Source organism: Lygodium microphyllum, chromosome 11 (assembly GCF_053477565.2).
Source record: "Lygodium microphyllum isolate KBCC chromosome 11, Lygodium_microphyllum_v1.1.10, whole genome shotgun sequence".
Classification (NCBI taxonomy): Eukaryota; Viridiplantae; Streptophyta; class Polypodiopsida; order Schizaeales; family Lygodiaceae; genus Lygodium; species Lygodium microphyllum.
In genome coordinates, this window is record NC_141145.1 from 77,845,551 (window position 1) to 77,861,566 (window position 16,016).

The window sequence follows — 16,016 nt, forward strand, 5'->3', positions numbered from 1 at the left end:
GAGCTACTAAGCTTAAAGCTCTAGGTGGGTTCTATCACAAATTCAATGAGTTTCAAGTATTTAACTACAAAGTACAAGTAGAGTCGTCCTAACTGGAACTTACAAAACTCCATCAAAAGCAATTCACACCCACTTAAGTTACTGCCAAGTTTACACAACATGCATCACTTTTTAGCACTTCAAGCTGCGATAGGATTTAATGCAAGTCAAAAAGTGATCTATGTTATTATTTATATCTTGGATCGTGTATAACCTCAAAACAATGCATCCTTAAGTGTCACTCTTGGCTCCTAGTTCTCACTTGGGGACCTTTCATTTGTAAATGGGCAACCATAAAGCTTAGCAATCAAAGGTCAAGCAACAAAATGACCTTGGTGGCAAGTGGACTGATCTCAATTGCAAAGATGCTTTAATGTTGAAAAGGACACGTGCCAAAATATTGTAAAAAATAAAGCAGAGACCTGTTAAACCATAGAAGGAATTAATTGACATGAACGAATGCTTGATGCCACAAATAATTGAGGTGATCCCTCCTAACGCTATGGTAACCACGAAATGTGTTTCGTTAACTGTAAAATGGAAAACACATTTCTCCAGCGAAGTGTTTCGGTATGCCACGTTTCACATACTCATTTCACTCCAAAGGGAAAAAGTAATTTCTATTAAAACCTGCTGAATAATTGTATCTTATATGTGTTATTCTACCATTTCATGTAGCCTTTTACTTAGGACCTTCCCAAGGATGAAACATTTCATGATAAAACGCAACTTTGCAAGTACGAAATGTTTCACAGTTACCATGCTCCTTCCTGCCCAACATCTGGTTCGCCCCATACTCGTACAAGGATCATGCATGCCCAATAAAGTCCTAGGATTGCCAAGGCCACTCAAGGGCCTCCAAATATAGGAAGATGTGTGGGTCATTACATGCTAGCGAACCAAGAAAGAATCGGACCTGTGATCAGTGCAAGCACCGAAGAGAGGACTCACCCACCTTGATCTGGAGGTTTGCCCTGTCAACTCTTGAAAGTTTATTGCAGCCCTATTTGGCAGGTATGTATGGAAATGTAGCAAACAAGAGATCTCTTCAAATCTAGCAATGGTCTCTTTTTATGGGCAAGGCAGAAGTGGCATAAGTGTTATCTGCTAGCTAACTGCAGGTCTTGGAAAAGGCAGCTAAACAAAGTGGTCTGACACTTCAGCCACTAGACTGAATTTAATCCTGCGGATGAGTGCAGGCAAGTTTCAGGCAAAAGGCAGGCTTAGGAAGCGGTTAGATCACTCTCCTTTCCAGCTGTTACTTCTGGGGCTGCATGGACAGAGAGGCTATGTGGAAGGTAATCAGCAAATGGATGGAGTCAGCCAGATTCAATAAGGAGAAAACTATGAAAGCTGCTTAATTTAGAGACTCGCCCCTAAGGTAGGGATGAGGGGACACAAAATATGGACTATTATCCGAGCTGCAGTCATCAGATTTACCTGGAATTGGAGAGTCTCTTTTGTTTGGTGATATTCCTAGCAGTAAGAAGCCTTTTGATGGTTGGTCTCTGTAGGTAGAAAGAGGATATCCTTGTTGTCATCAAAAGGTTTAAAAAAAGAGCTCATATTTACAAGGTTGCTTACAATAGGGGTGTGAGGGTGACTTGTTCCTTTGTCTTCATGTTACAACAACTCGTAACTGCACTGAAATCATTATTTAATCATATGGATAGATATCTAAGGTACATTCCCCACAGGTCACATACCAGCAGCAAGAACAACTAAGTCTAACCAATCTAACAGATTTAGGGAAATGTACTCACATAAAAATACTCGGACAATCCAGACTTATAGTGGGGCCACTAATCTATTGCCATTAAGGCTTTCTTTAAAGTAGCAATTTTGAAAGCCTAGAGAACCTTAACCCACCAGGAGTATCCCAGCTCTCCCTGTTTGATTAGTTTTGTCCTCATATGCACATGCATGCTACCTGTGTAACAATGTGTAGGTACGTACACATGAGACCTTCACAAGGGCAAAGGGCAAGCATGTATAGTGCATCTTCAACAAACACTTTGAACATTACCTACATTAGACTACTATCACCCACCCATCTTTAGACACTATGATATGACATCCAACGTTAAAATATATATGCAAGCTACATTGGGCAAACTTTACATTATAATGAATGTATCAGTGCCCTTGCTCTTTCAATCTTGCACAAAAAGAAGCCTTGGCTGATGCCAGAGGGACAAATACAACTGCCCAAATAAGTAAAACTGTCAATGGCAAGGCACAAGTGCCATGAACTAGGCCTCTTGTGCGCTGATGACAGGGCTAATAGCTTACTGATCAAGTCATGAACCCTTTCTAGAAAAGAAGACACGAGTAAAATGTGTAACTGACATCACATCCTTCTGACTCTCCAAAGATCTTCCTCAATTCAGCTTGCAGGCCAAATTTAAACTGCCAAACTCTTTCATGCTATCTCGTAGACATTATCTGAGATACCTTTAAACTGCCAAACTCTTTGATGCTATCTCGTAGACATTATCTGAGATACCTTCTGCTTTGACGATACGTTCCAGCTGAGCCTGCAATAACAAATATACATAAAAAAATTGTTTAGCAAAGCTCCCTCCTCTTCCTCTATAGTGGTGGTGTAGGGGGGGCGCACATATCCACACAGATAAGGGAGAAGAGCAAGGCAAAGAAACAACCTTTGCAAGGTCTTGCCTAGCAGAATCAAACCTCTTCCATCTAGAAAAGAATGAAACCATTCGGGAGGCAACCTGGGGAACCAAGTCTTGTCAGTACCAAAATCTCACACAGAAGGTATCAGACCAGTAATCTATCCTAGCAATCTAGTACAGCATATACCTGGGGATTTAGCTTATCCAGCTTTAGAACCATGTCCCCAAGAAATTCATATCCAGAACCATCTTTTTCATGGAAATTAACCGTTGAACCGCAAAACCCTCCAATAAGTGCATATACCTGCACCCATCTAGGTCAAATATTTTTTCTAATTTATCATACATAAAACCACTAAAGACGCAGGTGCCAAGTTCTTCATACCTTGTTGGGATTTCGCACGTCAAATGCAGGATGATCTAGGAGAGCCTTCACACTCTTCAAATTACCAGGAGAATCAGACATGGCTTGTAAAGCGAGCCATTTGTTGATGACCTGGCAAATGGCAAAAAAAATTGCCATAAGTCAATACTTAAACAAGCTTCCTGGACCAACTTGATACCAATCATTTGACAGAGTTACCAAAGCATCTCCTTTCCATTGCTCATAAAAATCAGAAAGGACTTCTGAACGAAGTTTCCCAGGGTTTTGTGCAAGAGCTGCTAAAGCTGCAAATTGTTCTGTCATATTTGTTGCTCCCTTGTATTCTTTCAAAGCCAACTCGGTTGTCTCCGGTTCATTCAGGGAGCCAAGATAGGCTGTTTAAGCAGTGAATATGAAGGACCTTAAATTGCTGCTGCAAAAAATAATCCACCCAAAAAATCATCATGCAACATTACCTAAGGCAGTGTTTTTCAATGCCCGTCTAGCCATATTTCCATGATCAAATATATATGGTGCATTGCTCCAATTAGCATTCACCTGTCAGCAAAAATGTAAAAACAACCGTAAACTTTCTGCTGCACCCTTCTCCTTGGACAGCATCCATAAATGATTGATAACAAAGTATACGGCCAAACACGTACTGTATCAAAAAACTCTTGGCGCAGCTGTGAAGCCGTCTGTTTTATAACAAAGCGGCGCACTGCATGAACTGCATCTGGATCTGCTACAGGCATCAGATCCATCAACTCACTCTCAGAAGGTAAAGTGATTGCCTTTGCAACAAATTCCTGCAGACAACTAATCCATGTATCAATGATGATGATGCAATCAGATGGATGAACACAAGTCAAACAAACTAGACACTGACCTTGTCCAAGCTTGAGTCACAAAGTATACTGCGAAGACCATTCACAAAGCCAGTATCAACCTTCAAATCCTCACCACGCTGGAAGGAGTTGACTAGTTCAAGAATCAGCTTCCTTCCCATGGTTTGTCCTGCTTCCCATCTGTAAAATGGACAAAGAATTTTGTTGGCAAGCACTTCCAAACCAAACAAAAAACTCTTGCTCCTATACCGAACACAATGCTCAAACTTCAGTAAAAGATCTTTTTACCGGTTAAACTCATCAGAATCATGAGCCAGCAGGAAAAGAAGATCATCATCACTCAGATCGGATACAAGTCGCACTGGGGCACTGAAGTTTCGTAGCAAAGATGGCACGGGTTTTTCCAGTATATCAGTGAAGGCAAACTCCTGTTCTGTCTGGAGAGTATTATGCAAAAACTTGTGAGTTGCATCAGATGCAAAGGACTTAATTGAAGTTGTATACAGCCAACACTTGTGGAGCATGCAACAAAAAAATCTAATATTATACCTTCTCCACACGAAGAACAACAGTTGTCACAGGACCACCAGTACTGCTTGATAAAGACTTCAGTGACTCTCCATCATACACAGAAGAAAGAGGCAAATCATGTCCTTTACTATCCAACAATCCAATTGCCAATGGTATCAGCATCGGTTCTTTAGTCGGCTGTCCAGGAGTAGATGGTACTTCCTGTCTGCAAGATATATACACCCCAAGTTTCAGTCTACTATTGCACATTGAATACATTTTGGAAAATTCCAACTGCAATCTCAAATTCGCCCCCACCGACACTTCAATCGAAATGTATGAGAAACAGGATCATAGGAGGTTTCAACAGTCAAGACTGGTGTTCCCGCTTGTGAATACCTGAACAACGCCCATCAGCAATTGGCCTGTTAAAGCTTACCTCCTGATTTCATTTCTTTACAAACACCAGCATTGTACTTGAAAACTTGTACATACCACAATTTGAAGTTTGAGAGACTCGCATTGTTTGCATCTCTCATTGCAGCAAAAAAATCATCACAAGTAACAGCCTCACCATCATGCCGCTCAAAATAAAGGTCCATTCCCTGGCAGCAAAAGCCATAGCCTTTAACATGATGGAATGAATGGTAATTTGAGGGACTTTCACTGACTTTCATTCATTAAAAGAGGATAAGTATAATGAGAGGACAAGGGGCAATGCTGAAAATGAGTAATAATGTCAAACTCAACACCAGTAAAACCCCCAAAAAGGTAAAAGGAACTACAGTTACCTTCCGGAACCTTGCTCTACTAAGAAGGGTTTGATACATCCTGACCACTTCCGCACCCTATGTAAAACCATTCAAACGAATTGTCAAATTTAAGTATAGACTTGACAAAAGTTTGCCAGCTAACCTACTTTAGATAAAGAGCAAACAAAACTTTGCCGACTGACTTAGAGGAGGAGGTACCTTTTCATAGACCTGAGTTAACAGCCCACCATGATCCAGACCACCAAGTCACAAAATCATCAAGGTCAATCAAATTAGAATGAACATGAACAGAAAACTTGCACGCAACTGCTTAAAGGTTGATTCAAGAAAACTTACCGTCACTGTTCCCAGAAAGATACACGATGAGCATGTATCCAAGAAGTCATATGACCATGCAAAAGTATTCTTTTAGTGTTATTTAGAACCCATACAACTCTAGTAGCAAAGTAGTGCAAAAAAACTATTCCCTTTGCAACAAGAAACCACCAAGATTTTACTCATTTACCCGTGTAGAAGTTGTCCATCTGTCACAAAATTTGTAAAGATTAGTAAATCACCTACTAAACCTGGATATAAAACAGTCAAATTGCTAATTGATGATTCAACTTTTAACATTTCTAACCTTTATATATGAATGAGGTCTGACAGGATGAGCCATTGGACCTGCATCCTGCAAGTGATCATGGATGAGATAGAAATTAAGAGAGAGAACAAAGGAATTTGGCAGCTTGTTCAACATTTATTCAAAACTCGGAAAGCTAAATCTTGGCAAAACAGGACAAACTGGCAAAGCAAAGCATAGAGCAAAAAGTTATGCATCAAATCCTATCCAAGTACATGTGTTTGTGGGCTACAAGACATGATTGGATTGCTACAAACGGTCAAAGTGAAGCAATGCCGAAGCGAATGACCAAGACAAAGAGTGAACAGAGAGAGGAGAGAGAGAGAGAGAGAGACAAGTGAAACGCAGAAAATCTGCAGTGAAGAATGCTGTATAAGGATGCAGAAATATACATGGGTGCAGAGAGAATATTTGCGTATGTCTCCACCTCGAAGATCTCAATCTCCATCAGCCCGAGGGCAGTCTCCATGGTCTACAGCCCGAAAATTGGGAGCACAACTAATCAAAACTGCAAAAACCAAGGCCAATAAATAGGCCAGCCAAAAATACCCAGAATTAGCAGGTTGGCTGCATTTACTTGGTCAGCAAAATTTGCCAACCAGCAATCTGCCCTCCCCTGACTCATGGCAGCTGCCATGTGGCACTCTTGCACAAATCGCTGCTTGGTGTACCTGCTGTACCTCCTGCCTGTCTGGGGAACGTCCAAGGGAGCTGAAGATCACCTCGAAGCCTTGCTGGGAATAGTATGATGGATCTACTTCCCACAGATGCAAGATACACAAGGCTGTTGGCTCACCACAATATCTGGCAAACCTCAAACAAGCTGTCCCTTGGATGCCTTTCAAAGATAATCATAGTTGAGATGGCCAAACCAAGCATGCCAAAGCTTGGACTAAGTTTGTGAGCTAAGACGAAGAGAAGTCAAGGCAAAGGATGACCGCAACTTACAAACTTCATTCTCCTCATGTCTTGAAGAAAGAACCTGTCTCCATCCATGATCAAGAATCCGAAAAGAATCCACATCAAATTCAACCAAAAGGCCAAGGGCACAAATCTTGTGCACCGAAAGGAGATGGTAGCCCAAGGCCGGCACATAAAGTACCTCAGAGGTATAGGCACCACCTTATCCGTTTGAAATAAGATGCATATCTCCTCGTCCCTATATAGGAATAGACGAACTATCACCAATGAGAATCTGACCATGCAAAGGCCACAGATGAGCAAGCCCTGCTAATGAAGAAGTCACGTATTGTGAGGCACCACTATCAACAATCCACTCCGAAGTGTAGGGGATCGTCAACGTGTGAAGAAAACTGCTAGGGTTTGCACTGAGAACACGCAGAGTGTACGACCACAATAGAAACACAAAGAGATAGACACAGAAACAGAGGGCAAAACTCAAACCCTAAACACAAAACTTAAAACTCAAACACAGAAACTCAAACACAAACAGAAGAAGGGAGAGAGAGAACACAACTCTGATGTGAATGAATGCTGTAAATGAATGTAAGAGTGTACAATGTGCTCAAGGGCAAAGCAATGACGGAGTGTGACATCCACTGAAGACGGATCCCAAGTCTGTGACCACCAGTCGGAGTGTAGGAGTGCTAAATAGTGAATGGCAGCAAGCTGGTCACCAAAACTCAGCAGTCTGGAGATTGGAAACTGGTAAACGCAACAGTGTACCACCGATCAGAAGCTGGAAACTATGCATAGTCTGCTGTAAACAGCAAGCTGAAACACTGTCTAATGTGGCTAGCGATGACTGGATGATCAAATTGCAGCAGATGATGATGTCGCCAGCAATTGACGTCAACATGAATGAAGGCGCCACTAGCAGGAGCAAACACGGATGGAGTGGCAACAGTCTCGAGGGTTGGACAGCCACGTGGGAGGAGGCTGATGGCTGAAATCTACACATGGAGTGAGAAACCTGCATAGACGGAATGAATCTGAATGGGGGCAGCCTGTCTATTTATAGATGTGGAAGGGCACCCCAAAAATTAGGGTTTCCACTGAACTCTCTCGAACCGCTCCCCGTTTTAGGATTTCCACTGAACTCTCTCGAACAAGGATAGCTATCATCTAGCTATTATTCATGGGCGGTGTACCAACCGCATCTGCACCAACTGACAAGTCGGTGACATAAATGCACAACGGTCACCCTGGCATATCACGAGTGGAGTTCGATATCTCAACACTCCCCCTCGAGCTAAATCCCAATTCCTGCACACCAAGCAGGTCTCTGAACTTGCGCAGCTTCTCTGCGCCCAATGCCTTCGTAAATATATCAGCTATCTGATCCTCTGTGCTAACATAAACTAGATCAATAAGACCTAGTAAAACCCTCTCCCGCACATAGTGACAATGCACCTCAATGTGCTTTGTTCTAGCATGATAGACTGGGTTATTTGCCAAGTGTATACTACTCATGTTGTCACAATAAATGACAACTGGCCCATATGTAGACTAATGCATATCATAAAGTAGCTTATGCAACCAAGCTACTTCACATGCAGCCATTGCTCCACCCCTGTACTCAGCCTCTGTGCTCGACAAGGCAACTGTAGGCTGTTTCTTACTGCTCCAAGTGACTGCAGCACTTCCAAAAGAGAATTCATATCCACTGGTAGATCGTCTATCAGAAATACTACCAGCCCAATCAGCATCAGTGTATCCATGCAACTATATCTGAATCCCAGTCTCATAAAATAGTCCATACTGCAATGTGGACTTCACATACCTGAGTATGCGTCACATACCTGAGTATGCGTCTAGCCACATCCAAATGCGGTTTCCTTGGAGCCTGTATAAACTGACTTATCAATCCAATAGCATAGCTCAAATCTGGCCTGGTAATAGTCATATAAATCAAACTTCCTACTATGCATCTGTACATAGTAGGGTCTTTGAGAAGCTCACATACATCTGCGCTCAACTTCACATTCTGCTCCAAAGGAACTGAAATAGGCTTACAGCCTGTCATCCCATATTTGGACAGCATGTCCAATCCTTACTGCCTTTGCAAGAGCCATATCCCACTTGGTGATCTAATCACCTCAATGCCCAAGAAATAACGCAGCTCTCCCAAATCCTTCATCTCAAACTTCTGCTTCAATAGCATTTTCACATGAAGGATATCTTCATCACTATCACCTGTGATAATCAAATCATCAACATAAATGACAAGCAGCATAATACATTTCTCTGTTTTTCTCATATAAAGTGAGAAATCTGCCTTGGAAATCTGAAAGCCAATAGTGACAAGATACTGTCCTATCTTGTCAGACCATACTCTAGGTACTTGCTTCAAGCCATACAAGGCTTTTTTCAACCGCAAATAAACTCAGGATGAACAGCATGCACATAACCTGGTGGCTGCTCTATATAGACCTCTTCTTGCAAATCACCATGCAAGAAAGCATTCTTTACATCCATCTGATGTAAAGACCATCCCTTTGATGCAACCATAGCAATGACTGCTCTTACGGTTGCCATCCTTGCAACCAGACTCAATGTTTCTTCATAATCAATGTCATATGTTTGTGCATACCCCTTGACTACTAATCTTGCCTTGTATCTGTTTACAGAACCATCTGCATTGTGCTTCACCTTATAAACCCACTTACAACCAATTGCATTCTTATCTTTAGACAAAGGTATCAATACCCATGTAGCATTCGCTTCCAAAGCATCCATTTCTTCATCCATGGCTTTCTCCCATTTTTCTTTTCCCATGGCTTGCTCAAAAGACGTGGGTTCTGGTTCCTGTATCACTTTGACTATATAGGCATAGTGAATGGCTGTAAATCCATCATATTTCAACCTATCCACAGGATACCTAGCTCTCGTAGACCTGCGCAAAGTAGGCTCACTTCCAGATGCTCTCAAAACATCCCTGGTCTTTCTTACTCGAGGTATAACAACAGAAGGAATACCCAACTCATCATCAATGCTCTGTTCTGAGCCACTGGATTCACTATCCACATAAGAGTGACCTGCATTCACATCAAACATGGGCTGATCTACCTTCTCTTTTCCTTTTCGTGATACCTGAATACCACTATCTGCATTGCTTTGAGAAGATTCTCCTGATCTCAATCTGCCTGTCCATGGCGAAGAATGTGAACCACTGCTAGAGGACGCTCTAGGTCCACTAATATTTTGTGACTGCTGCTGTGAATTCTGTGCAGCATTACCATTTTGTGCATCTACATCATCAATAGCATTTACTGATTTATATCAGCTACTCATCTCATCAAAAACATCTCTGCTCACTGTAAACTTACGAGTAAAAGGGTTATAGCATCTATACCCTTTCTGCTGCAGAGAGTAACCAATAAAGATGCACTTCTCAGCTTTTGGATCCAACTTGGATCTCAACTCATCTGGCACATGAACATAGGCAATGCAACCAAAAATCTTCAAAAGAGAAAATTTCTTATTTCCTACCAGTATACCTCTCCTCTGGAGTCATCCCATGTATTGCTGGAGTAGGAGTCCTGTTCATTATGTAGACTGCTGTAGTAACTACTTCAGCCCAGTAAAAATCTGACAAGTCTTTTTCGTTGAGCATGGCACGAGATACCTCTTCAATATGCATGTTTTTTCTTTCTGCAATTCCATTTTGTTGTGGAGTATGACTGCATGAATATTGCTGCTTTATGCCATGCTCCTGCAAGAACCTTGCAAACTCATTTGAGAGGTACTCTCCCCCTCCATCTGACCTTAGGCATTTTAATTGCAGACCTGTTTCTTTTTCAACCATAGCTTTAAGAGTTTTGAAATACCCAAACACTTCACTTTTCTTTTTCATAAAATACACCCAAACTTTTCTGCTATAGTCATCAATAAAAGTGACAAAATAATGACAACCTCCAAGAGATGCAGCTTTAGTAATCCACACATCAGAGTGGATTAATTCCAATGGCTTCTTACTCTCTTGAACATGTCTAGGAAATGGTTTCCTTGCCTGTTTTCCAAATTGATAGGCTTCACATACTTTATGCATTTCTGCAACCTTGAATTTAGGCAATCTTGCAACAATATTTTGGGCCTGTACTGATTTAAGTCGTCGTACATTAACATGACCAATGCGTTTATGCCAGATATCAATATCTGCAACTACACCGGTCCCATGTGCAAACATTGCTGCACTCAATTCAGGTATGTCTGCATCCAACGTAAACATTATGTCCTTCTTCTTTCATTTTGCTATCAAGCGACCTTTATTTTTCATATCCTCAACAAAGCATCCATGAGGATTAAATTTGACCTGCAAGCCCTGCTCAACCATTTGACCAACAGAAACCAGATTCTTGGTGATATTCGGGATGTGAAATACATCGGATAGGTATTTCTTTTTCCCATTCTGCATAGACAAAGGAATTTTTCCAATCTACACAATAGGATGTGCAGTATCATCACCAGTCTCCACAAATCCTGGTTTTTCCATTTTCCTTGCATCCTCCATCCATTCTGCATGGCCTGTCATGTGGTTTGATGCACCTGAGTCAATATACCATACATCGTTGCTTTCTTCTGCACTTGTCACAGAATTGTTCATGTACTGCACCATAAACAAATGCTCATTTCTATCATCACCCTGTCTACTAGAAGATGCATAATTCCCTTGTTGCAATTTTTCATTCATGATGTCATTCTGCTTTTTATAGCAATCTTTAGCCATATGACCCATTTTACCACAGTAGTAACATTCAACATTATTGTTTGCATTTTGGCCTCTTTGCCATCCACCACGACCTCTTTAGCTCCCCCTGCCTCTAGAGTTACCACGTCCTCCTCCATAGGACTGGTTTTCTTGAGTTTGCTGCATATTCTGATTTCTACCACGGCCTCCAGATCGACCTCCTCTACCTCTGCCTCTACCTCTTCCAGCATTTGAGTAGAAGACAGCTTCTTTTGAAGTTCCTCCTGAAGAAGATGCACCACCATTTGTCTACTCCTCAGAAATTAGAAGAGCAATCAACTCCTCAAAATCAAGAAATCTTTCACGGACGGAAATGAATGTTCAGAACTGTGCATAATCATTTCCTAGATCATTCAAGGTCACAGAAACTAAATCATCATCTTCCACTGGCGACCCAATGGAAACAAGTGCATCTGCAATCTTCTTCAGCTTCATGTGGTAGTCATTGATGCTCATATTTTCTCTTTGCACATTATGCAACTCTTGCTTGAGCTGCATTTTCCTGGCTTGCGTATTTGTGATATACATTTTTTACAAAGTATCCCATGCCTTCTTTGGCGTACTTGCATCTTGAATATGCACAATCATAGAGTCTGAAATACTGATAGACGGCCAATAACTTTCCTGGCTCTCTCATGCCATGCTTTAAATACCTACATTTGTTGTTGATTGGGAACATCAGGAAGAACTAATTCTTCTCCATTTCCTGCAACGAATTCTCAATATCATTTTTCCATAAGGAAATTCGTCATTCTAAACTTCCATGCTTGGAAGTTGTTCTTGTCAAGCTTTTCAGTGACAATCTGTAAAAGAGAATCAGATGCCATTACAAAACACTGCAAAAAATTATGTCACTGCAAAGAACACAGCTTCAGCCTCACAAGGGCAAATCTGCAAAACTGACGAAAGTGGTATTTGACCACACAGTCACTTCCTAGTGACAATTTTGCATCAACAGGCAACAAGGATGATTCTATAACTCCCAATGTCTCTGCACACAGGCATACGATGCAATTTCTATAGTAACTTTTCACCAATCTGTAGAACAGTGGTCGCACAGCATAAAACTGGGCCTTTTCCTGAGTGCGTGCAGAAAACTTCCACTTCCAAAACAGATCCCGAAATGGCCTCAAATCAAAAAAACAGAGCAACCAAGGGCTAAAGCCCTATCCCACAACATATACTGCCCTCTTGCTACACCGCGAAGGACGTCTCAATCTGAGACAATGCACTCTTGCACTTTCCAGCTGTGCTACCTGCAAAGACTTGCTTCCAAAATAGAAAAATGAAAGCAACACTGGTCCTCTTACCAGAACACCGCGAACTTGGTTTGCTTTCTTGAGCTCCTTACCACGAACAAGGCTCTGATACCATGTCAAGATTGTGGGAGAGAAGGAAGGAGTCTCACTTGTAGCTTTCTTGCTTGCACAATGGGAAAATACACACACAGATGGAGGCTGAAAACAGTTTTTCATCTTCTTAGTTGTGGAAGCCAAAAGAACTCAAGTACATAGAAATAGAAGAACCCTATATATGGGTCTCAAACCAAACTCAACTAACTAAGATGGCATACTAACTGAGCCATGAACTAGAGTAGATAAGGATAGCTGTCATCTAGCTATTATTCATGGGCGGTATACCAACCGCATCTGCAACTGACAAGTCGGTGACATAAATGTACAACGGTCACCCTGGCATATCACGAGTGGAGCTCGATATCTCAACAAACACAACCTTGTATCACGTTGAAATCTCCTCTTCAAATAGGTCCACCCTAGGTCAGTCCTTAAATGCTTTGATACCTTCTCACAGCAAAAGCGAATGACCAAGACAAGAGAGAGAGAGAGAGAGAGAGAGAGAGAGAGAGACACAGAGAAAGAGAGTGAAACGCAGAAAATCTGCAGTAAAGAATGTTGTATAAGGATACAAAAATATACACGGGTGCAGAGAGAATATTTGCATATGTCTCCACCTCAAAGATCTCAATCTCCGTCGACCCTGAGGGAAATCTCCACAATCTGCAGCCTAATAAGTGGGAGCACAACTGATCAAGACTGCCAAAAACCGAGGCCAATAAATAGGCCAGCCAAAAATACCCAGAAATAGCAGGTCACCTGCATTAAATGCAGCCGACTGGTCAGCAAAACCGGCTGACCAGCAATCTGCCCTCACCTGACATGTGCCAGCAGCCACGTGACACTCCTGCACAAATCACTGCCTGCTGCACCTGCTGCCTGTCCAGGGAATGTCTAGCTCTAACACAAACTCCAAAGAAGAATAGACCCTCTGACATCTGTTCAGCTACCACGACTTTGCCTCTTAATTATTATATTTTTCTGGCATTTTCTGGTTCATTAAAACAACCCCAAAAAGGCATTTTTGCTATTTTCTTGTCACACTATTCTATCCATTTGGCTCCAACAATTTCTATAAAACAAAATGTGCACACCACCAGTTCACCACTCATCCCTTGGTATCCTTTCAGCTGCCATCATCATTACCTTCATCATCTGCCTTCATAGAAGGCTGCTGCCCTACATTGTAATGTTGCTGCCCACTTATCGGAAGTGCTACCAACTGGTCACCATCAACAGCAGCCGCCATTGGTCTGTTGGGAGCATCCTTCAGTCATCGCCAGCAGCCCAAGGTCATAATACTGCTGCTTTTTTACCTTCAGCAAGCAGGTGACATGTTGCAGCTGCTCCACCATCCCATGACTGCATTTTGGTTCTGGACTGCTCCAGACTGCTGATTGCTCCATGTAGTGTTTTGCTGCCTCAGCTGCAAGACATTAGATTCTACTTTGTTGACTACTCTCCTTCATATCGCACCCTCTCCATCCATTCATTCATTACTTTCTTGTTCCTTTCTTTTGTATTTTTGTTTGTGTTCCCTGTGTTTTAGTTGTGTTTGTGTTTTCTCTGTGCAAACCTAGCATATCTTCACTCTCCACACTTCTTTCCCATGCATTCTCTCTAATCAATAAAGTGGATCGTCTACCATTATAGGATGATTCCATCACATCCAATTCATGCCTCCAGAGTATGACTAACTGATTCCACATTAAGCATTGACAAAATTAAATTTCCAAGATCCAATAGTACATAATTATGTGTTCCACATTGCTCCTATGAATCCTAAACTGCACTAACAGTGCAATGAAGGGGAACTGGGAGATGGAGGAAAGCCACGGAAGGCAAGGGAAGATAGAGAAGGAAGGGGAGATAGGAGTAGCATGAATTGAGAGAGAGCACAGGTGAGGAAGGAAGCCGATTGAGTTGGAGATTAGATGTCAAATCAAATAGGTACCTTACAATCCTTTTGGGGTTGACTTATATAGTCCCCCACATTTCCCACATTTCCCCTACTATTTTCCCATCTATTTTCCACATAATCCATGCTTTTCCCACCTTCATTACAGCCATCCCTTCCCAAAGAATTTTGCCCTCAAAATTTCCATGAGGCTGCCCTGAATGAGAAAAATACAGCAGAAACTGATCAGCTTTGTAGGAGATAGGGGTAGTCCTGCACAATGCTCTCAGGTTGCCAAGAATTCTCATCTTCAGATAAACCTTTCCATTTGATGAGGTATTCTGTGTAGGCTGTGTTCCTGAGCACGTGATCTCTGAAGCCTTTGACTTGCTCCGGCACATAAATGATGTGGCCCTCTTCATCCATAGGATGGCAACTCAGGAAGAACCTGGACATGCTATCCGACATGTGGTTTCAGCAATGATACATGGAAAACATTATGGATCTTGGAGGTCTTGGGTAGTTCCAACTGATATGCTACCTCCCCAACTTTGCGGACGATTTTGTAGGGGCCATAATACCTGTGGGCAAGCTTGGTGTTGATATTACCTTTCAGTGAGGCATATCGATTCTTATGGAGACGTAAATGCACATAATCCCCATCTTCAAAAGATAAGTTGTTCATCCGCATACTTCTTCTGCTTGGCTTGGGCATCCTGCATATTCTTCTTAGCCAACAGCAAAAGGGCATCCATACTCTCCAAATCATTTCTTGCTTGCTGATTTTTCACAGCCAAGTCTGCAACCCTAGAAGGCATTCCCACTTTGCATCCATACATAGCCTCGAATGGACTCATGCCAATAGAGAGGTGTTTAGTGCTGTTGTAACAAAATTCAGCCAATGCTAACCATTTGTCCCAAGACTTCTGTGTGTCATGACAGTAATGCCTTAAATACTCCTCCAACCATTTGTTCACCCTCTCTGATTGTCCATCTGTTTGGGGATGATAAGCAATACTAGGCGCAAGGGAAGTACCAACTGCAGTGAATAATTCCTGCCCAAAGTGGCCCATAAACTTAGCATCCCGGTCACTGACAATCTCTTGAGGAAAACCATGGTGCTTGAACACATTTTCAATGAATTGCCAGGCAACCTGTGAAGCTGAGTACCGAGTCCTAGTCGGTATGAAATGGGCCTGCTTGGTCATCCTGTCAACCACCACGAATATGCTATCCCAACCCTTATCTATAGAAGGCAAGCC

At 42.0% G+C, this 16,016-nt stretch overlaps 1 protein-coding gene across 1 annotated transcript in view; it reads right to left on the bottom strand.

Moving 5' to 3' along the window:
• Positions 1 to 2,110: 2,110 nt before the first annotated feature.
• Positions 2,111 to 16,016, bottom strand: part of LOC148028992 (Peptidase M1 family protein) — a 42,391-nt gene continuing 28,485 nt past the window's right edge. Inside the window, exons 17-33 of the mRNA XM_087687783.1 lie at positions 5,793 to 5,840; positions 5,676 to 5,694; positions 5,507 to 5,511; positions 5,369 to 5,380; positions 5,189 to 5,245; positions 4,893 to 5,002; positions 4,716 to 4,796; positions 4,437 to 4,623; positions 4,176 to 4,324; positions 3,929 to 4,067; positions 3,702 to 3,848; positions 3,516 to 3,597; positions 3,259 to 3,434; positions 3,061 to 3,171; positions 2,863 to 2,979; positions 2,703 to 2,774; positions 2,111 to 2,576 (exon numbers count right to left, since the gene is read on the bottom strand). Coding sequence (XP_087543909.1) covers positions 2,496 to 2,576; positions 2,703 to 2,774; positions 2,863 to 2,979; positions 3,061 to 3,171; positions 3,259 to 3,434; positions 3,516 to 3,597; positions 3,702 to 3,848; positions 3,929 to 4,067; positions 4,176 to 4,324; positions 4,437 to 4,623; positions 4,716 to 4,796; positions 4,893 to 5,002; positions 5,189 to 5,245; positions 5,369 to 5,380; positions 5,507 to 5,511; positions 5,676 to 5,694; positions 5,793 to 5,840 — 1,593 coding nt within the window. The 3' untranslated portion in view covers positions 2,111 to 2,495. The remainder of the gene's footprint in view (positions 2,577 to 2,702; positions 2,775 to 2,862; positions 2,980 to 3,060; positions 3,172 to 3,258; positions 3,435 to 3,515; positions 3,598 to 3,701; positions 3,849 to 3,928; positions 4,068 to 4,175; positions 4,325 to 4,436; positions 4,624 to 4,715; positions 4,797 to 4,892; positions 5,003 to 5,188; positions 5,246 to 5,368; positions 5,381 to 5,506; positions 5,512 to 5,675; positions 5,695 to 5,792; positions 5,841 to 16,016) is intronic.